At 37.9% G+C, this 22,671-nt stretch overlaps 1 protein-coding gene across 1 annotated transcript in view; it reads left to right on the forward strand.

Annotated features, from left to right (window-relative positions):
• Positions 1-19,016, forward strand: part of DNAJC15 (DnaJ heat shock protein family (Hsp40) member C15) — a 79,047-nt gene extending 60,031 nt beyond the window's left edge. The window contains exon 6 of the mRNA XM_027590938.2: positions 18,784-19,016. Within this exon, the coding sequence (XP_027446739.1) occupies positions 18,784-18,854 (71 nt within the window). The 3' untranslated portion in view covers positions 18,855-19,016. The remainder of the gene's footprint in view (positions 1-18,783) is intronic.
• Positions 19,017-22,671: the final 3,655 nt, after the last annotated feature.

Here is a 22,671-nt window from a genome sequence, read left to right on the forward strand (position 1 = left end):
CTGGAAGCAATGTCATATGAATGGTCATTCATTCATTCAACACAGATTTATTGATATCTAATGCAAACCAGACAGTATACTAGACACTGAACAAGAGAGCCAGTCTTGCCTTCACAGATCTTATATTCCACTGGGAGAGACAGTAGATAGGTAATTTGGTAGGTTAAAATTGTCTACAAATTCTTTACAGCACCTTACATCAAGAGATGGTCTTTTTCCTTACCCTTTATATTTAGGCCAGCCTTGTGACTTGATTTGACCAATAGGATATAGTAAAAGTACAAGTGTAAATTCTGAGCTGAAGAAGTATTGCAGCTTCAGCTGTTACCCTCTTAGAACCTGGAGACCACCATATGAAGAAAACCAGGCTCACCTCCTGAAGGTTGAAAGACTAAGAGAGAGAGTGGCCTAGCTGTCCCAGCCAAGGTCCCAGTGGGGCCATCGTGGACCATCCAGCCCTAGCAGACCTGACCCAACTCAGAAGAACCACACAGCTTAATCTATATAATAACAAGAATAAAAAAACCATTATTTTTAGCCACTAAGTTTTGGGGTAGTTTGTTATGCAGAAAAGGCTAATACGGAAAATGTCCCATGATGGTAAGTGCTTTCAAGAAAAATAAAAGTAGGGGGAATAGAGATTGGCAGTTGGAGAGAGGCAACTGTAACTACAGTATTACTTATAGCATCTTAGAAATTCTCTGTAACAAGATAATATTTGAGCAGAGACCTGAGGGAGTAAGTTATACAAAAATCTGAAGAAAGAGTATTTCAGGCAGAAAGAACATCAAGTACAAAGGTCTTGAAAAAAGAGCATACTATATGTTTATGGGATTATAAGAAGATTGGCCAGAGTATAATGAGCAAAGGGAAGAATGATAGGAAGTATGATTGGATAGGACACCCAGGGCCAAATGATGGAGTAGCTTGCAAGCTATACTAAGAATTTTGGCTTTTATTTTTAAGTGTGCTAGGAATGGTGTTACTTGATTTATAATAATTTGACTACTTTGGCAGGTATGGAGAAAATAGGGAGTCAAGAGTGGAAGCAAGGAAGTTAGTAGAGAATATTGTAACCCAAGAAAGAATGATACTGGGTTAGACTGGGGTTTTTGTAATGAAAGAGGTAAAGAGTGGGCTGCTCAAGGATATATTTTGAAGGTGAAGCCAACAAAGTTGGTGGATTGGGGGTAAGAAAAAAGTGAGGAAGAATGACTTAGGTTTTTGGCCAAAGCAGTAAAGAACAAGAAACCTTGCTATAATAAGAAATTTAGAGGGCTTCTATGCAATATCTAATTTTTAGAATGTTGCACATATATGTGAAGTCCGTCTTCTATGCCTTTGTGAGGGCAGAAGTATGTTTACTGAGAAAAAACCATGAGCAGTTTGACTATTAGACCTCCATGTGGAAGACTCTTATAGATGGAGTTATCTTAGTTCCCCTTCACAAGTTATCAGTCAGCTAGTAATTACGGAGTACCTTCTGGGAGCGAGGCCCTGTTCTAGGCACTGCAGCTGCCCCAGTGGAAGAAGTGATGTTCAGGCAGAGCAGTGAAGGTAACTTGAGATTGAGAACTGCTGGAGGACAGTTTGTTAGGGATGTCATAGGAGGTGTTCATTTATTGGGTAATTAGGTAGAACCCTTTAAGACTCTTCCAACTCTATGTTTCTGTTTATTTCTATCTGATTTAATTTTTGTTTTCTATGTCTCATGTCTTTTTTGCTCTATTAATTCTCCTTTACTACTTTCTTTTACATTGAGTGAATATTTTCTAAGTAGCTTTTTAATTTCATTAATTAGTTTTTCATGGTTTTTGAGGTTTTTTAAAAGTGATTGGGGCACCTGGGTGGCTCAGTTGGTTAAACGTCTGCCTTCGGCTCAGGTCATGATCCCAGGGTCCTGGGATTGAGCCCCGCATTGGGTTCCCTGCTCAGCGGGGAGTCTGCTTCTCCCTCTCCCTCTGCCCCCCACCCCCACTCATGTCTCTCACGCACTTTCTCTCTCTCTCTCTCAAATAAATAAATAAATAAAAATCTTTAAAAAAAAGTGATTGCTCTAGTATTTATCATATATATCTTCATTTATCAGACTCAGCTTCATATTTATACTAGATTCCAATACTACATAGAAACAGTCTTATATAGCTCTATTCCCATTTCACCCTTTTTGTGGTATTGTTATACATATTATATCTACTAATGTTATAAACCCAACAGTACATTGTTAGAATTTTTACTTTACCATCTGCTGTTATTTCCTTAGTCCATTACAGCTTTGTTCCCACACACCTCCTTTTTACTGTTATTAGCAAATATATTATGCATATATTTCTAAATGTTTTAGGTCCAGCAATACATTCTGTACATATTATTTTATATAATTGCCTTTCTAATCAATTAAGAGAAGAAAGAAAAATATGTGTTTATATTGTCTTTTGTAATTACAGTTATCTTTACCAGTGCTCTTTGTGTGTATGAATTCAGATTACCATCTGTGGTCATTTGCTTTTAGCCTAAAGAACCTCCTTTAGTATTTCTTCTAAAGTGGGTCTGCTAACCACAAATTCTTTCAGTTTTGTTTATCTGGGGTAGTGTTTGTATTGCCCTCATTTCTGAAGGAAGGCTTTGCTGAAATCACTATTCTTGGTTTACCATTTTTCTTTGAGGATTTTGATTACATTATCCCATTGCCTTCTGGCCTCCCTTGTTTCTGCTAAGTCAGCTATTAATCTTATTGGAGGGTCTTGTTATAAGTGACACATTGTTTTTTTCTTGCTACTTTTAAAAGATAAACTGAGGCATATTAAAAATTTTAAAAGTTTGGGAGACCTGGGTGACTCAGTCAGTTAAACATCTGCCTTCAGCTCAGGTCATGATCCCAGGATCCTGGGATCGAGCCCTGAGTCAGACTCCCTGCTCAGTGGGGAGTCTGCTTCACCCTCTCCCTCTGCCCCTACCTCCCCTCTTGTGCATTGTCTCTCTTTGTCTCAAATAAATAAATAAAATCTTTAAAAAAAATTTTTTAAGAGTTTATTTGAGCAAAAAATCTATTTGAATTGGGTATCGCCAAACTGAAATTGGTTAAGAGCACTCCACTGACAGAAGCTAGGGGAAATGTTTTTGTAGAGAAGAGGCAGAAGCCAAACAAAGAAATTTGATTGGCTACAGCTTAAGCATTTGCTTTATTTGGAAAAGCCTCATTGACTGTGATTAGTTGTCCTCAGGTTTCAATTTCTTTTTTTTTTTTAAGATTTTATTTATTTATTTAACAGAGAGAGACACAGTGAGAGAGGGAACACAAGCAGGGGGAATGGGAGAGGGAGAAGCAGGCTTCCTGCTAAGCAAGAAGCCCGACGCGGGGCTCGATCCCAGGACCCTGGGACCACGACCTGAGCCAAAGGCAGACGCTTAAGGACTGAGCCACCCAGGTGCCCCAGGTTTCAATTTCTTAATGTTAAGAGATTTATAGCCTTAGGTTTCGATTTGGTTATATAGACTACTAAAGCATTAAAGCCACTTCAGTCTAATGGCCTCCTTTATTTAATTAATTTAACGCTACTTTCTAGATTTTCTCCTTGTCTTTGACTTTTTGCATTTTTACTATGATTTATCTGTTTTTAGATCTCTTTTTATTTAACCTGCTTGGAGTGTGTTGAGCTCATTAGATGTGTAGGTTTTTGTTTTTCAATAAACTGTGGAAGTTTTTAACTATTATTTCTTCAAAGATTTTTTTCATTTTCTTTCCTCTTCTTCTGGTACTCCCATTACATTTATATTTGTGAGTTTAATGATGTCCCACATTTCTCTGAGGCTCTGTTCTTTTTTCTGATTTTTTTTCTTTTAGATCTTTGGCTTGCATAATCTCAATTGCTCTATCTTCAAGTTCGCTAATTCCTTCTTATGCCAGTTCAGATCTATTCTTGAGCACCTCTAGTGATTTTTAAATTTTGTTCTGTAGATGTATAATGGCTACTTTGGAATATTTTCCCATAAATGCAGCATCTGATCACTTTCACAGGTAATTTCTGTTGCTGCTTTTTTCATTATGTATGAATTGGTCATACTGTCATACTTTCCTGTTTCTTTGCATGCCTTGCAGTATTTTGTTGGAAGCTGAACATTTTAGATTATGTGTTGTACAGCTCTGGGTACTTGTCCACCCCAGGGAGGGCTTATTATTTTTATTTGTTTAGGAACTGTCTGTATTATTTTAGTGAAGTCGACACCCCCACCCCGCAACGTTCAGCTTCTTACACTGCTCCCCAAGGAGGCATAGCTTTGGGTATGCCATCAGTCACCATGGGATGACAGTGGTAATGGTAGGGCATTCTTCCTCTCTTTTCTTGATCACACCAAACTGTAAGCACCCATAATTCCTGACCAGTTACTCAGTCATTCTCAACAATGTCCTGAGATATGAGAAATTTACATATTTTTCTACAAACTAATACTATCAAATAGTTGCTCCTTTGATGGAATAGTTTCTGGGGTTAGTGTTTTATATTTGTTCTGACCCCAGGAGGGCTCCTCTCTGCTGTTTGTTCCCTGGTTCTGTCCTGTGAACTGGCCTACAGTCTAAGCTGTATGTTCACTAGATTTATGAATCTCCTCCCAATTATTTTTCAGAACCTCTGCTGTCCCTGTGCTGTCCTTGAGAGCACCCTCTATGTTCTGTTGCAAATGAAGTCAGTTCCTTTGGAAAGAAATTAGGGGCTCTCTGTTTTATGGCCTGTTTACTTCACAGGCAGAATCTCTGCCAGGACTCTGGAGCTTAGAGTGGAAACTATGGCAGTCTTCTCACCAAGTGAATCCCCCACTGTAGGAGCTAAGCATGCAATGCATGGAGCAGTAGTCTTCTTGGCTTGCCTCTGCTGTGTGGAACTACCTTGCCTTATGGACTGGGAAAAGGGCTCTTGAGGCCCAGTATTCTAAGGGAGCCACAATTAACGTAGAACGTCTTTTTTTTTCTCCTTTAAATTTTTTATTGTTAATCACCATACATTACATCATTAGTTTTTGATGTAAAAGGTAGAACTCCTCTATCACTTGCTTAAGACTTAGCCTCAGCATCAGGCAGCTAGGGGCCGGAAGAGAAATATGGAGATCCTGCTCCTCCCAGAAAGAAAGCCCTTTGTCCAGGAGCTGGGGAGAGAGGGAGCCCTGTGTTTTTGACTGCAGCTGAGTCTGCCTGGCTGAGCTGGGAGGAGAAGAGGAGGAAGCTGTTTTGGTTCAAATACCACAGTTTCCTGCCTTTCTTACTGAATTTTTCATTGATTTTCTTGAATAGATGTTTCTTTTTCATTTTTGCTTTTAAGATCATTTTCAGAGGCTTTAAGTGGTTGGTTTTTTTGTTTTGTTTTGCTTTACATAGTTTTCACCAGTTCCAGTGAGGAGCAGATCAGTGGAACTCCTCATGCCAGAAGTCAATCTATCTGCCTCCATGTGATTTTAACGTCTTTCTTTTAAGAAATGTGGGTGGCTTTTAAGAACCCTTCAGATCAGCAGATGATAATACTTTTTACTTCTGTCTTACAGATTTGGGATGTAGATATTCATAAGTTTTAATGAAAGTTAAAGAATATATAAAAATCCATGAAAATATATAAGAAAGACCCAAGGATATAAAGCAACTTGTATCTTCTTATTCCTCAGATTGGTATGCTAATTACAAAACTCACATTAGTAACAATTATTATATTTAGTTAGATGTAGTTATTATCAAATTACAACTGATACTATTAGTTATATATAATTATTAATAATTCTGCCTAACTTTGAAACACTTGTTAATTATAGAATATTTGCTTATTTTCTCTTGTGTTAGGATTTTTTACTCAGATGTCTTACAGAATTTATTTATTTATTTGTTTGTTTTTAATTGATTTATTTTTTTATTATGTTACATTAGTCACCATACAGTACATCACTAATTTTTGATGTAGTGTTCCATGATTCATTGCTTGCGTATAACATCCAGGACTCCATGCAATACGTGCCCTCCTTAATACCCATCACCTGGCTAACCCATCCCCTCAACCCCCTCCCCTCTAAAACCCTCAGTTTGTTTCTCAGAGTCCATAGTCTCTCATGGTTCGTCTCCCCCTCCAATTCCCCCCACTTCATTTTTCCCTTCCTTCCCCTAATGTCCTCCATTCTATTCCTTATGTTCCACAAATAAGTGAAACCATATAATTGACTTTCTCTGCTTGACGTATTTCACGTAGCATAATCTCCTCCAGTTCCATCCATGTTGATGCAAAAGTTGAGTACTCATCCTTTCTGATGGCTAATATTCCATTTTATATATGGAGCACATCTTCTTTATCCATTCGTCCATTGAAGGGCATCTCGGCTCTTTCCACAGTTTGGCTATTGCGGACATTGCTGCTATGAACATTGGGGTGCATATGGCCCTTCTTTTCTCTACATCTGTGTCTTTGGAGTGAATACCCAGTAGTGTAATTGCTGGGTTATAGGGTAGCTTTATTTTTAATTTTTTGAGGAAACTCCACACTGTTTTCCAAAGTGGCTGTACCAACTTGCATTCCCACCAACAGTGTAAGAGGGTTCCCCTTTCTCCACAACCTCTCCAACATTTGTTGTTTCTTGCCTTGTCCATTTTTGCCATTCTAACTGGTGTAAGGTGGTATCTCAATGTGGTTTTGATTTGAATTTCCCTGATGGCTAATGATGATGAACATTTTTTCATGTGTCTGTTTGCCATTTGTATGTCTTCTTTGGAGAAGTGTCTGTTCATGTCTTCTGCCCATTTTTTGACTTGATTATTTGTTTTTTGGGTGTTGAGTTTGAGAAGTTCTTTCTAGATCTTGGATATCAGCCCTTTGTAGTGTCATTTGCAAATATCTTCTCCCATTCTGTGGGTTGCCTCTTTGTTTTGTTGACTGTTTACTTTGCTGTGCAGAAGCTTTTTATCTTGATGAAGTCCCAAAAGTTCATTTTCACTATTGTTTCCCTTTATTTCCCTTCCCTTGAAGTTGCTGTGGCTGATGTCAAAGAGGTTACTGCCTATGTTCTCTTCTAGGATTTTGATGGGTTCCTGTCTCACATTGAGGTCTTTCATCCATTTTGAGTTTATCTTTGTATATGGTGTTAGAGAATGGTTGAGTTTCATTCTTCTGTATATAGCTGTCCAATTTTCCCAGCACCTTTTATTGAAGAGACTGTCTTTTTTCCATTGCATGTTTTTTCCTGCTTTGTCGAAGATTATTTGACGATAGAGTTGAGGGTCCATATCTGGGCTCTCTATTCTGTTCCATTGGTCTATGTGTCTGTTTTTGTGCCAGTACCATGCTGTCTTGGTGATCACAGCTTTGTAATATAGCTTGAAATCAGGCAATGTGATGCCCCCAGCTTTGTTTTTCTTTTTCAACATTTCCCTGGCGATTCAGGGTCTTTTCTGATTCCATACAAATTTTAGGATTATTTGTTCCAGCACTTTGAAAAATGCCATTGGTATTTTGATTGGGATGGCGTTGAAGGTATAGATTGCTATGGGTAGCATAGACATTTTAACAATGTTTATTCTGATCCACGAGCATGGAATGTTTTTCATCTTTTTGTGTCTTCTTCAATTTCTTTCATGAGTGTTCTGTAGTTCCTAGAGTATAGATCCTTTACCTCTTCGGTTAGGTTTATTCTAAGGTATCTTATGGTTTTTGGTGCTATTGTAAATGGAATCGATTCTCTAATTTCTCTTTCTACAGTTACATTGTTGGTGTATAAGAAAGCAACTGATTTCTGTGCATTGATTTTGTATCCTGCCACATTACTGAATTGCTGTGTGAGTTCTAGTAATTTGGGGGTGGAGTCTTTTGGGTTTTCCACATAAAGTATCATGTCATCTGCGAAAAGAGAGAGAGTTTGACTTCTTCTTTGCTAGTTTGAATACCTTTTATTTCTTTTTGTTGTCTGATTTCTGTTACCAGGACTTCTAGTACTATGTTGAACAATAGTGGCGAGAATGGGCATCCTTGTCATGTTCCTGATCTTAAGGGACAGGCTCTCAGCTTTTCCCCATTGAGAATGATATTCGTTGTGGGTTTGTCATAGATGGATTTTATGAACTTGAGGAATGTTCCCTCTATCCCTATACTGTGAAGAGTTTTAATCAGGAAAGGATGCTGTATTTTGTCAAATGCTTTTTCTGCATCAATTGAGAGGACCATGTGATCCTTCTCTTTCCTCTTATTAATGTGTTCTGTCACATTGATTGATTTGCGAATATTGAACCACCCTTGCATCCCAGGGACAAATCCCACTTGGTTGTGGTGGATGATCCTTTTAATGTACTGTTGGATCCTCTTAGCTAAGATTTTGTTGAGAATTTTGGCATCCATATTCATTAGGAGTATTTGTCTGAAATCCTCTTTTTGATGGGGTCTTTGCCTGGTTTGGGGATCAAGATAACTCTGGCCTCATAGAATGAGTTTGGAAGCTTTCCTTCTGTTTCTATTTTTTGAAACAGCTTCAGGAGAATAGGTTTTATTTCTTCTTTGAATGTTTGGTAGAATTCCCAGGGAATCCATCAAGCCCTAAACTCTTGTTTTTTGGGGGGGGGAGGTTTTTGATCACTGTTTCAATCTTGTTACTTGTTACAATGCTATTCAGGTTGTCAATTTCTTCCTGATTCAGTCTTGGCAGTTTATAGGTTTCTAGGAAGGCATCCATTTCTTCCAGTTTGCTTAATTTATTGGCATATAGTTGTTGATAATAATTTCCAATAATTGTTTCTATTTCCTTGGTGTTAGTTGTGATCTCTCCCCTTTCGTTCATAATTTTATTAGTTTGGGTCCTTTCTCTTTTCTTTTGGAAAAGTCTGGCCAGTGGCTTATCAGTCTTATTCTTTCAAAGAACCAGCTTCTAGTTTCGTTGATCTGATCTGTGTTTCTGGTTTCTAATTCATTGATCTCTGCTCTAATCTTAATTTTTTCTCTTCTAATGTGTGGCTTAGGCATCATTTGTTGTTTTTTCTCCGGTTCTTTAAGGTGTAAAGTTAGTTGGTGAATTCGGGATTTTTCTGTTTTTTGAATGAGGCTTGGATGGCTTTGTATTTCCCGCTTAGGACCCCTTTTGCAGTATCCCATAGGTTTTGGACCTATCTGTTTTCATTCTCATTGGTTTCCATGAATTGTCTTAAGTTCTTCTTTGATTTCCTGGTTGACCCAAACATTCTTGAGCAGAGTGGTCTTTAGCTTCCAAGTGTTTGAATTTCTGCCAAATTTTTTCTTGTGATTGAGTTCCAGTTTTAAAGCATTATGGTCTGAGAATATGCAGGGAATAATCTCAGTCTTTTGGTATCAGTTGAGACCTGATTTGTGATGCAGTATGTGGTCTATTTTGGAGAAAGTTCCATGTGCGCTCGAGAAGAATGAGTATTCTGTTGTTTTAGGATGGAATGTTCTATATATATATCTGTGAGGTCCATCTGGTCCAGTGTGTCAATCAAAGCTCTTGTTTCTTTGTTGATTTTCTGTTTAGATGATCTGTCTATTGCTGAGAGTGCAGTATTGAGGGTCTCCTACAATTAACATATTATTCTCAATATGTCTCTTTATTTTGGTTAACAGTTGGCTTATGTAGTTGGCTGCTCCCATGTTGGGGGCGTAGATATTTACAATTGTTAGATCTTCTTGTTGGATAGACCCTTTAAGAATGATATAGTGTCCTTCTGTGTCTCTTAACTATAGTCTTTAGCTTAAAATCTAATTTGTCTGAATCATATGAGAATTGCTACCCCAGCTCTCTTTTGAGGTCCGTTGGCAGGAAAGATGGTTCTCCATCCCTTCACTTTCAGTCTGGATGTATCTTTAGGTTCAAAATGAGTCTCTTGTAGACAGCATATGGATGGGTCCTGTCTTTTTATCCAATCTGCAAACCTGTGCCGTTTTATGGGAGCATTTAGGCTGTTCACGTTGAGAGTGATTATTGAAAGATATGATTTTATTGTCATCATGTTGCCTGTGAAGACCTTGTTTCTATAGATTGTCTCTGTAGATTTCTATTCTATATCACTCTTGGGGTCTTTCTCCTTTTTTAGAACCCCCCCTTAATATTTCTTGCAGGGCTAGCTTAGTGGTCACATATTCTTTCAGTTTCTCCCAGTCCTGGAAGCTCTGTATCTCTCCATCCATTCTTAATGACAGCCTTGCTGGATAAAGTATTCTTGGCTGCATGTTCTTCTCATTTAATACACTGAATATGTCTCGCCAGGCCTTTCTGGTTTGCCAGGTCTCTGTGGATAGCTCTGATGTTATTCTGATATTCTTCCCTCTGTAGGTAAGGAATCTCTTCCCCCTAACTGCCCTTAAGATGGTTTCCTTGTTTCTAAGATTTGCGAGTTTTACTCTTACATGCCGGGGCATTGGTCTGTTCTCCTTGATCTTGCGGCAGGTGGGGGTAGGGGGTCCTCTCTTCCTCTAGGACACAAATGCTTGTTTCATTCCCCAGATTAGGGAAGAGTTCAGCTAAAATTTGCTCAAATGTATCTTCTAGTCCTCTCTCTCTCTCCACCCCTCAGGGATCACAATAATTCTGACATTGGAATGTTTCATGGCATTACTTATTTCTCTAATTCTGTTTTCATGGATTTTAAGCTGTTTGTTCCAGGCCTCCTCCTGTTCCTTCTTTTCTATCAGTTTGTCTTCTAGATCACTAATTCGTTCTTCTGCTTTGTTTGCGCTAGCTGTTAAGAGTATCTAGATTAGATTGGATCTCATTGATAGCATTTTTAAGTTCTGTCAGAACAGCTCTCATTTCTGCCCTTAGAGACTCTATGTTGCCATTAATTGATTTCTGTATTCTAGCTGTTGTCTTCACAATTGCTACCCTGAATTCCATCTCCGACATCTTGGTTATATCTGTATCCATTTGTAAATCTGTGGCAGAAGTCACAGTCTCTGAGTCTTTCCTATTTTAGGACTTCCTCCTCCTAGTCATTCTGTTGAGGGAATGTACAGAGTCCAAATTATCGACCACAGTGCAAGCAAGATGCACCTGTTTTCTAGGGACCTTAGGGTTATCAGCCCCTTGTTCTCTCAGCCTGTCTTCTGGGGGAGGGGCCTGCTGCGCTGTTACTCAGGGAACCTATTTGGGCAGAGTTGTCCTGTCCCCTGTGGGAGGGGATGGGCTCAGTTTTTTGGGGCTTTTGTTCTCTGGGGGCTTTCCCTGGCGGCTTTCTGCATCTCTTCGGAGAGTCAGAGAAGTGACCATTTCCAAACCTCTGCCTCAAAGCAGAGAGATCACAGTCTGTTCTTTAGTGAGTTCTCCAGGCCAGACTGTCTCTGTTTCTGTCTGTGCTGCTAAAACCACAGTGACCTGGGTTGTGCGCCCCTCAGCAGTGCTCCCAGTCCTTGCCTCCAGGTCGGGGCACATTTCTGCCCTTTGTGCTTCCAGAACTGCCAGCCACCCCCAGTTCACACGTGCGTCCCTGCAGTTCCAGGTTTCAGTCCAGGAGATGCCTTAAAGTCCTTTCCCCATTGCTACCAGTCTGCGAGTCTGTGCCCAATCCCCAGCACGGGAGGCTTTCATGCTCTGGCAGTGCAGGATCCCAAAGGCTCCCTCCCCCTTCCATTTATCTTCCCACATCTGCCCACAGAATCACAGCTCCCCACTTCATGCCTCAAAACCAACTGCCAGGGATATTCTGTTTGTAGAGATCCAGATATATCTTCTTACATATCAGGCTGATTTCGTGGGTGTTCAGAGTGGTCTGGTAGATATCCAGCTCAATTCAGGGGACCGGTTGAAATAAGGTCCTCTACTCCTCTGCCATCTTTGCCCCCCCCTCTGAATTAATTAATTAATTAATTTATTTATTTATTTTTAAAGATTTTATTTATTTATTTGAGAGAGAGAGAGAGAGAAACAGCATGAGAGGGGAGAGGGTCAGAGGGAGAAGCAGGCTCCCTGCTGAGCCAGGAGCCCAATGTGGGACTTGATCCCAGGACTCCTGGATCATGACCTGAGCCGAAGGCAGTCGCTTAACCAACTGAGCCACCCAGGCGCCCCCAAATTTATTTTTTAAAGCACCTACTTGTAACACTCTTGTTTACCTGTTTTCTGTGTCTTTGGAGTGGTTTTACTTCTGTGAAGTTGGTACCTGATGCAAGAAAACAATGGAATAGTGACTCATCACTTTTCCTACTCCTCCAAAAGAGTATCTCAAGCCCTATCTGTATACTCAGAAGTGTGTTGATAATACATAGATATCTAAGGCAAGATTGCTCTTCAAGGTATTTATTATCTAATGGGTAAATAGACATATTTAAATGACAAATCACAGCCATGATTTCAATCTTCTCCAGAAGGAAGGAGACCTGGAATGAGATTATGGGCTTGAAGAAAGTAGAAAAGTAGAATAATGCCTAGTCACTGTCCTCATCATTATGGTTTTGATCATAGGTTTGTTGAGCCCTAGTGATTTTTGTACAGTATGAATTTATAGTGTCGTCAAACTGCAGGAAGTCAACATATTTCAGTAAGTTTTTCAGTAAACTTTTAAAAATTGAAGTATACTTTCATGAAAGTACACAGATCATAAGTGTACAACTCAATGAATTGTTACAAAGTGAACCCATTTATAAATGTTTAAATGTAGCTATTATCCAGATTAAGAAAACCATATAAAACCTCTCCTCAGGCATGTTTCCTGTCACTCCCCATTCCCCAAAAGTGATGACTGTCCTGGCTTTTATTGCCATAGATCAACTTTGCCTGTTTTTTGAACTTCATGTAAGTAGAATCATATAGTGTGCAGCCTTCTGTATTTGTCTTCTTTCACTTATTATTTTTGTGAGATTTTATTATGTAGCAGTGAATGCTGTAGTAATGATTCCCTCATTTTTATTGCTGTATAGTATTCCATGGTATGAATATCCTGCTTTTATTCATTTTTTTCTGTTGTGTTGTCTCTTTATTGACTTTTGAGAACACCATATGTTTTGGTGTTCTGGACGTGAGTCTTTGTATTGTAGGTATCTTCTCTCTGTGACTTGCTTTTGCCTCTTAATGGTGTCCATTCATTGTACAGAAATTTTTAATTTTAATATAGTCCAGTTTATCCAGTTTTTCCTTTATACTTAGTGTGTTTTGTTTTGTGTAGGAAATTTTTGCCTGTCTGAAGGTCATGAAGATAATTTCTGAAATCTTTATTTTAATCTTACATAATTATATTTATAATAAACTAGAATCAATTTTTATCATGTGAGATAAGGGTAAAGTTTCAGTTTTTTTAATATAGATATCCAAGTGGTCCAGCATTATTTACTGAAAAGGACATTCTTTCCCCTGGTAATCTATAGTATTACCTTGTTATAAATCAAGTAACTAGATATATATGGAGACCTTTCTGTGTTTTCTCTCTTCTTCTGGTGGTTAATTTCTTTGTGTTTGTGCCAATACCACACTGTTTTAATTTGTGTAGCTTCATAACAGATCTTTATTTTTGCAAATTTTTGTTGTTTAAGATTTTTTTACTGTGTTTGGCCCTTTGCAGTTATTATAAATTAGGAATTATCACATCGATTTGCATGTGAACAGGTGCAAGTGCACAGATACACATTCACACACAGACCTTTTGGGGTTATGAGTGGGATTGCCATGAATCTGTGGATCTATTTCAGGAGAATTGACATCTTTACAATATTGAATTTTCCAAGCCAGGAACAAGACATATCATTCCATTTATTTAGTGATCTTTAATTGGTTTTAATAAGGCTTTTCAGTGTTTGGGTTGTAGTCATATGCTTAATTTGACTAGGTATCAACTTTTTAAATGCTATTATAAATTGTGTTGTTTCAAAAGTTTATATTATATAGTTATTTTTTCTAGGACATAACAGTTGAGTTTGTATATATTGCTATTGTGTATCCAGCAACTTGTTAAATTCATTTAATTCTATAATTTTGTCTTTAGATCCTTTTGGATTTTCTACATAGTCATGTCATTTGTGAAGAACGACAATTTCTAATCGTTATTTTTTTGGGGGGGAATGAGGGGAGCATTTATTAAAATGGCTAGACCCTTGAATATAGTGTTAAATAGAAATTATAATAGTAGGTATCCATTTCTTGTTGCTGATCTCAGAGCCAAAGTTCTCAACATTTTACTGCTAAGTATGTTTGCTATATATTTTGGTAACTTCTGTTACATAAAAGAAGTTCCCTTTTGTTCCTAGTTTACTAAAGTTTTTGTTATGAATGTGCATTGCATTTTCTATATCTATTGAGATGATTATAGGATATTTATTCTTTATTCTATTAATGTGATGAATTACATTAATTAATTTTCTAATGTTAAAGCCAGTCTTGGATTCTTGGTCATGATATTTAGCCTGATTTGATAAGCTAATATTTTGTTTGTTTTTGCATCTGTGTGATGCAAAATGAAGAATCATCTTGTGATTCTTCCACCAGGGTTTGTTATCAAAGATATGCTAGCCTCATAAAAAGAGTTGAAATGTGTTTTTTTTTTTTTTCCTTCTAGTTTTTTTTTTTTTCCTTCTAGTTTTTGGAGAAATTCACTGATAAAACCATCCTGACCAGGCTTTTTTTTTGTGGGAAGATTGTAATTATAGATTCAATTTCTCAAAAAGATAGGATTCTTTTGGTATCCCATTTCTTCTTGTATCAGTTTTGATACATTACATTTTTCCTGGAGTTTATTTCATTTAAATTTCAAATGCTTCAGTATGAATTTGATCAGTTTTTTTCAGAGAACTAACCTTTGACTCTGTTAATTCTCTTGAATGCTAATTTCTGTTACGATATTTTCCTTGATGCATGGGTTACTTACAAATATAGTGATTAATTTCCAAGCATTAGGATCCCCTAGGTATGTTTATTATTGATTGCCAGCTTAATTCCACTAAAGTCAGCATACTTCATATAGTACTTTTCAAACTATCTGTGATAGAGGACTTGCTTCTTTTCCCCAATCTCTGTTGGACTAGCAACTTTTTAAAAAATATAATAAAAATGAATTTATTAGAAAATTGAAGTAAAAAGATATTTAAGAGCAAAGCCCCAGGGTTTTTTTATTATTATTATTAGATTCTACAGATACACACTACTATATCAAATGGCTATATTTTCTAAACACTTATTCTCAATATCTAAACCTATCTAGTTGTGGTCCATTAACACCTGTGAACCAGCACTAGTGCATGAAACACACTTCCAAGTTGCACTGCTTGTTGCGATTTGAGTCTTCAAAGTTTGTTGAGACTTGCTTTATAACCTAGCACGTGGTCAACTTCAGTAAATGTTCCTCATGCAGTTTAAAAGAAGGCATATTCTATACTTGCAGGGTGGAGTGTTTTATGTATGTCATTTAGATTGTTTGTTCATCATGTTTTTTAACTTAACTATATTGAGATATAATTTACATGTAATAAAATATGTCTGTTGATACGCACTGTTTGATGGATTTTGACAAATGTATACACCCATGTAACTGCTAATACAATTAAGACAGAACACTTTAAAACTCAAAAGGTTCCTTGGTGCCCCTTACCATTACCAGTTCCTAACCCCAAATGGGGCAATCACCATTCTACTTTCTGCACCATTCTACTTTCTGCCACTATGGATTACATTAGGTATGTCTTTTTTTTTTTTTTTTTTTGAGGGGGAAGGAGTCCCCAAGGGAGAGGGAGAGACAGAATCTTTTTTTTTTTAAAGATTTTATTTATTTATTTGACAGAGAGAGACACAGTGAGAGAGGGAACACAAGCAGGGGGAGTGGGAGAGGGAGAAGCAGGCTTCCCGCCAAGCAGGGAGCCCAGTGTGGGGCTCGATCCCAGGACCCTGAGATCACGACCTGAGCCAGAGGCAGACGCTTAACGACTGAGCCACCCAGGCGCCCCAAGAGACACAATCTTAAGCAGGCTCCGCTCCTATTATAGGGGCCGATGTGGGTCTTGACCTAACAAGCCCTGAGATCATGACCTGAGCTGAAATCAAGAGTCAGACGGTTAACTGACTGAGCCACCCAGGTGCCCCTAGATATGTCTTCTCTAATATTTCATATAAGTGGAACTGTGTAGTATGTACTATTTTGTGTCTGATTCCTGTGAAGGATATAAATAATGGGCTCATCACAGATGTTGGGCTCATCACAAAGCATTTTCCTTATCTCTAGGATCTTGGCTCTCAAGACCTGGCTGACTTGGTAGAACTCTAGTGCTTTCATACTAATGTGTTTGTATTTTTTTTTAAAGATTTTATTTATTTATTTGACAGAGAGAGACAGTGAGAGAGGGAACACAAGCAGTGGGGAGTGGGAGAGGGAGAAGCAGGCTTCCCATGGAACAGGGAGCCCGATGCGGAGCTCTATCCCAGGACCCTGGGATCATGACCTGAGCCAAAGGCAGACGCTTAATGACTGAGCCACCCAGGTGCCCTGGATGTGTTTGTATTTTATTCAGCTCTTCTAGTTGGTGTCAGTGGTTGATCTAAAACAATAGTTTATGGCAGCCAAAGGCAGAAGAGCTCTGGCAGTATTTAGTGAAGGTACAGTGGTATAGAGATGAAGTGTGAGGGTGAGTGTTCTAACCAGATGGAATTCAGATGACTCTCCCAAGAAATTTGAGCAGGACTGAAAGATCCAAAAGTAGATTGTGTCCATTAAATATAGGATATGTATCCTACATTGTTATTATATCAGTCAAGATTCAGTGCCAGAAACTGGATGTTCTAAACAGGAGAGCATTGAGTACAATGGATTAGTGGTTACAGATTGTTGGGAGGTCTGATGGAGTAAATTCTAGACTTGGCCTACAAAAATGACTCCCCAGATAATGATAGAGCTGCTCTGTCAGGGAGCTACTACCTCGTAGACTGTCACTAGAACGGCACAAGTGCTAGCAAGAAAGCCTTTCTATCACTTGAGCCTTCCAGATCTCACAAGACTGCCCCTCATGGATAGATCCTAATTTTAATCAAACACTACTTGAAGAGAATATAGGAGTTGTAGTTTTCCAAGTTTTAGGAAGACAGAATGAGGGTAGAATGAGAGCCAGACCAAAGTTTCTACCATGCACATAAATCGAAAGTTCAGTGTTCCTCTAACTTAAAGAGGGTGAGTGGTAATTCAACACTATTCTAAATAAATTGTCAGTTCTTTTTCTCTAACTTTGCCATCAGTAAATGTAATATTTAATACAACTTTTAATCTTAAGTGCCTTTGTTTTTTTTTTCTATCTGCTAAATGATCACATTATGGCCCATGATTTAAATATCCAGAGTGCATATAATCAATTACAGGTTATATTTGAGTTCTATTAATATTTTAATATTAATTGAGGACTTAGAAAATGCCTCGCATTACCTTGGTAGCTCTAAACATTCAAACATCTTACCAAGATTGACATTACCTAATTCTAAGATCATTTTCAAAGATAATCATGAAATCAATTTATTTCATAACCAAGGGCATATGGAAACTTTCATCCACTTCATTTGTAATTCCTACTGTATATTCAAGGTCACTCCGTGATATATTCCATAAGTGTTTATAGCAATTCAGATCTTGATATGGAAATGTCAGTAGTATCCTCAAGGGCAAAAAGCAAAAAGCTAAATATAGTTTCCTCCAGCATTGCCCTTTCTACTACAACACCATGTTTGTTGATCTGTTTTCCCTGCTTTCTTCTTCCTATATAAACTGGGTGGTATGATATTAATAAAAGGCTTGGATATAGTCTGGACAATTTACACACCAATGCTATCTAGATGTGTTTTGGTTTGTTGTAAGCTACTGAGGTCTTATGAGGTTTTCAAAAGCCATAGATGGTTTATACTCATGGGGAGAATAAAAAACTAAAAACAAACACAAAGAGACTGGTGAACCGTAATTTGATTGTTAGCTCAAGCGTTAAGCAGTGTAAGTGTTCAGGACTAGAAGTTAGAAGGCATTATAATGCTTAAATAGCTTTAATGTGACTGTTTGGGGCTAGTATTTTTGTATGTCAGATTCTCTTTGTGATTTATAATGATTCTGAATTTGAAATTCAGCTCAATTTCCTCCTTTGTTGTTTGCATTAGAAAGAATTCATTGCAAAGAATTCTAAAAAGAACTGATGTAATTTTATTTTAGGGCACATTGAATCTAAGACTACTACTTAAGTATTCTAATTAGGATCATTTCAGAGAACAGGGAGCATTTCCTTTAATATTATTTTTATTATCATTTATTCATTCACCTGTATTAATAAATATGATTTTTATAACTGGATAGTACGTAGTTGCATTTTCTAACATTTTTGTGTGTGTGTGTTTGGAAATGTAAGGTTTGATATGACTCTGAAAGGTCCCCTGGATTGCTTTACCTCCTTCAGAAGGTTACCCTCCTTCATAGTTGAATATTCTTCCCTTTACAGAAAAAAAAGTCTTGGAGTGAGACCGTTATTTTATTTACCTAAACATCCACTTAATTTCAAAAAAATTCTCTGATCAAATATTTGAATGACAACGTCTGACCAGTGAAATGTTTGAGTGTTTTTCAAATTATTCCTGATCATAGCTTTCTTTCATTATTTTTATCAGAGGTTATCTTTGATTGTTGGGTATCTGTAGTGCTTCACTAAAATTTAATTTATGCTGTTGTGATTTCTACTTAGCTTATAAAATAATTTGTCAAGAGGATGAATGTGTGGGAAAATATCAGAGAATTCTAATTAAGAGCGTTTTTCTTTATTTGAGACTTTAAAAAATGTCAATAATGAAGTGTGTTTTAATCCATTTATTTTTTCTTTGTCCTCTCAGGTGGATCTCCTTACTTAGCAACCAAAATAAATGAAGCAAAAGACTTGCTAGAAGCAACCACAAAACATTGATTGATGCTTAAGAATCATTCTGAAGGAAAAAAAGGGAGAATATAAAACAAAAAAGTCCTGCAAAGTAGTCTAAACCACGGTGTTCATAATTTTCATACATGTACTGACCACAATCATTTATTCCACTTTTAAGGTATATAATAATAAAAGATTAACAATCTATCTTTTATTATCTTTTTTTTAAAAGATTTTATTTATTTGAGAGAGAGAGAGCACAAGCAGGAGGAGCGGCAGAGGGAGAGGGAGAAGGAGGCTCCCCACTGAGCAGGGTGCCCGATGAGGGGCTCAATCCCAGGACCCTGAGATCCTGACCTGAGCTGAAGACAGATGCTTAACTAACTGAGACACCCAGACGCCCCTATCTTTTTATTATCTTTTAAAGGAACACCTTAAAATTCTATAACCGATCTTCTTTATTTTCTTTCTTTCTCTGTGATAGTCATACATTTTAAGTTTTTATTCCATTAGTCCTAAGTTCCCCCAGCTCCCCGCCCTCACTCAAGTATCATCATCAGTAATGTGGGAATTATGAGCAATAAGTAGAAATTTTCTTACTGCTGATACTTATATTCACATTGTCCCTTGTTTCCTTAGAGGACTTTAGTACTCTGCCTATGTAAGGTTTTGAGATCAAACACTGCTATCCCATAAGAAAATGATTGGAAACTTAATCAAAATTACTAAGTGGTGTTTTGTAAAATAGTGGTTAGGACTTTTTCAGGAACTGTGTTCTGTCTGAGACCCTATAACTGAAGTATGAGAACTTGGAGAGCTACTAAAATGATTAAAGATTTGCAAAATGAGCCCTCTGAGGAAAGGCTGAAAAAGAGGTAGAAGAAGTCTGAGGAATTTGTCTTTAATTATAGCCTTCCAGTACTGTATATTTATTCAATTATTCATTCTGCAAATATTTATTGACCGCCTATAATGTGTAAGGCACTGTAGTGGGTCCTTTGAGAGTTACAGGTGTGAACCAACCATGGATCATGACCCCAAAGAAGTCACATTTAGAGGAAAGGTAAATCACACTATTAGAGAAGTACAGGTGGTATGTTAAAGAAGTTTAAAAAAGAAAAGAATATTTTAAACTGAGCGCATAAAGGAGGCGGTTCATAGAATAAGTGGCATGAGAGCTGGGCTTTAAATATAATTAATAAGAGATATACCACATGATTGATGAGTGGGTGTTGTTTCCCCTGAGATCAGTCACAATTAGCAGAAATAGGATTTATTAGTGTGATTAGAGTACAGGGTTTTTCAAAAGCAATGGATGGACACATGATCTTGAAGGACCAGCCCTTTAATTTACACTGCATATTATCTCCCCAGTCGCCCCCGGTCATAATCACATTACTATCCCAAAGCTGAGAAACCAGATTCAGATACAGGGTACCAGCGTTATTTTCCAGTATTCCTTTACAAATCCTGGGTCATCCCAGGTAAACTGAACCACTTTATTTCATCTATCTTAAAATACCTTTTAAATACTGTGAAGGAGCCGCTTCATGTGGCTGCCAAGTCAGTACTGGCTTTGGCTGGGAGGTTCACCAGGGCGGTCAGCCAGGAGCCTCGATTGCTCTCCACATAGGCTTCTCCACAGGGCTGTGGAGAGAAGCATCATCGCACTATGGCGGCTGTGTTACAAGACAAAGTGAAAAGACAGGAAGTGGGAGCTGCAAACTCAAGCTGGGTCTTGGCAGTGGTTCTGATAGGCATCGAGCCTGCCTAGACTCAAAGGGAGAGGATATAGAGGATCGTGAAAAAATTGGTGGCCATTTTTAATAAGTAGCAAGGTAGAGTTTAGATTTCTTCCCCCCTTACTCAAATCAGTTAAGGCATTGCTTTAAAAGTTTTGTCAGGAGTGTAGAATTCAAGTAAACTAGAGTAGTTTCAGATGACACAAGAACTACTCTAGGTAGATATTAATTCAGTAGTCATTCTGTAAAAGGCATTGTACTTATGAAATTGGATTTTAAAAGCTACCTCAACTCCTTATTATCTGTAAAAAAGCTTATTTGAATGGTCACCTATCCTCAGTAAAGATGGCTCTTACATATTTGCTCTCATTGCATATTCTTCTTAATTAAGTTCTTTGTTGATATTGCAGTTTCTGTTTATTCTTACAACTTAGATGCAATCTGAGAGAGCAGGAAAGACCTTTTAAAAATAAAACAATTACTTCCCAGATTCCAGAGAAAGTGTAAGTCAAATGGACAGTTAATTAAAGGCAGCACAGAATGCCATTTAGACCATAGTTGATGGCACCAATCTCCAGCATAAAGTCTAAAGTGGAGAGAAGTTCAGTAAGGAAAAAACTATGGTGATTGTGGAAGACGTTGTTTTATTTAGTCTTCAAACCATTCCTTTTAGTTGGTTTGAAATGCATTGTAGTAAGTCAGCTAATACTTAAATACTATGTCAGGCAGTAAAAATATAAAATAAGTACATTCTTAAAATGTGTAATATGCTCAAACTAAATAGAAAAAAACAGATTCTTAAATATAGAGAACTTTTTTTTCTCCTGATACTTTTGAATTAAGAAATACTGAAGGGCGCCTGGGTGGCTCAGTTGGTTAAGCGACTGCCTTCGGCTCAGGTCATGACCCTGGAGTCCTGGGATAGAGTCCTGCATCGGGCTCCCTGCTCAGTGGGGAGTCTGCTTCTCCCTCTGACCCTCTTCCCTCTGGGGCACCTGGGTGGCTCAGTCGTTAAGCGTCTGCCTTCCACTCAGGTCATGATCCCAGGGTGCTGGGATCGAGCCCCACATCGGGCTCCCTGCTCCGCGGGAAGCCTGCTGCTCCCTCTCCCACTCCCCCTGCTTGTGTTCCCTCTCTCGCTGTATCTCTCTCTGTCAAATAAATAAATCTTTAAAAAAAAAAAAGAAATACTGAATTTTATTACTAGGCATGCTTGTGATTACCCAGCTTGGTTATTAGAAATAACGTATTTTATCCAAGGACAGAAATCCTTTGATTGTCATGGAGAATCTTGAATACAAAAAGAGCCTATAATGACGTATCTTCAACACATTTGGCAGCTTAAGGTAGTTTACTGACATTTGTGGGAGGAGATGAATCAGCGAGGCCCTTAATGTCAAAAATACTGAAGTTTCTCTGACTCAACTCACTTAAGATGAGCTCCAGAGGCTGCAGTGCAAAGTTAAATATCCAAGTAGGCCAGCTCACTTTGCGCACTGGGAACCATACCATCCACAGGCACTCAGCTCCTCACCCACAGTCACCTCCTTAAAGGCCTCTGGCTCCAATGAGGATTTGATGGCAGTGAGGGAATGTGTCAGCAGCGTACCTCCCTCCTAACAGAAAGGCAACCCAAAGAGCATATCCCATTAACACTAGAGCAGTATCATCTACTTGTCAAAAGAATTCCCTGAAATATGGGCTGAATTTTATTTATGGTAGAGTTAGACACATTAGAAAATTAGAATTTTAATTTATTAGCTGGAAAAGTTGAGAAGTTCTCTGGACTCATTTTTTAGGTAGAATCTAAGTGATCTGGATCATTGCCCACCAGTGAAATTGCTGGGCATGGTAGACAAAGAAAATGTCCCTTCTAATGATTTTTATGAGCTGAGTAGCTATTGTTCCCAGCTGAGTGCTCTTTTCCTTTTTTTATTGTTGCTGAGCAAAAGAATTTATAAAAAGCTTTTTTTTTTATTAAAAACCCTGCTCAATTGAAATGCAAGTTCATTAAGTACTATTCATTTCTCTTCCTGCCATAATAACCCTTTCCCCCTCTGCTCAGTTCAGTAGTGCCTAGCAGCACTGGTCAACATTTTAAGTCTGAACAGACTATAATA

The sequence above is a fragment of the Zalophus californianus genome, chromosome 3 (genome assembly GCF_009762305.2).
Source record: "Zalophus californianus isolate mZalCal1 chromosome 3, mZalCal1.pri.v2, whole genome shotgun sequence".
Lineage (NCBI taxonomy): Eukaryota > Metazoa > Chordata > Mammalia > Carnivora > Otariidae > Zalophus > Zalophus californianus.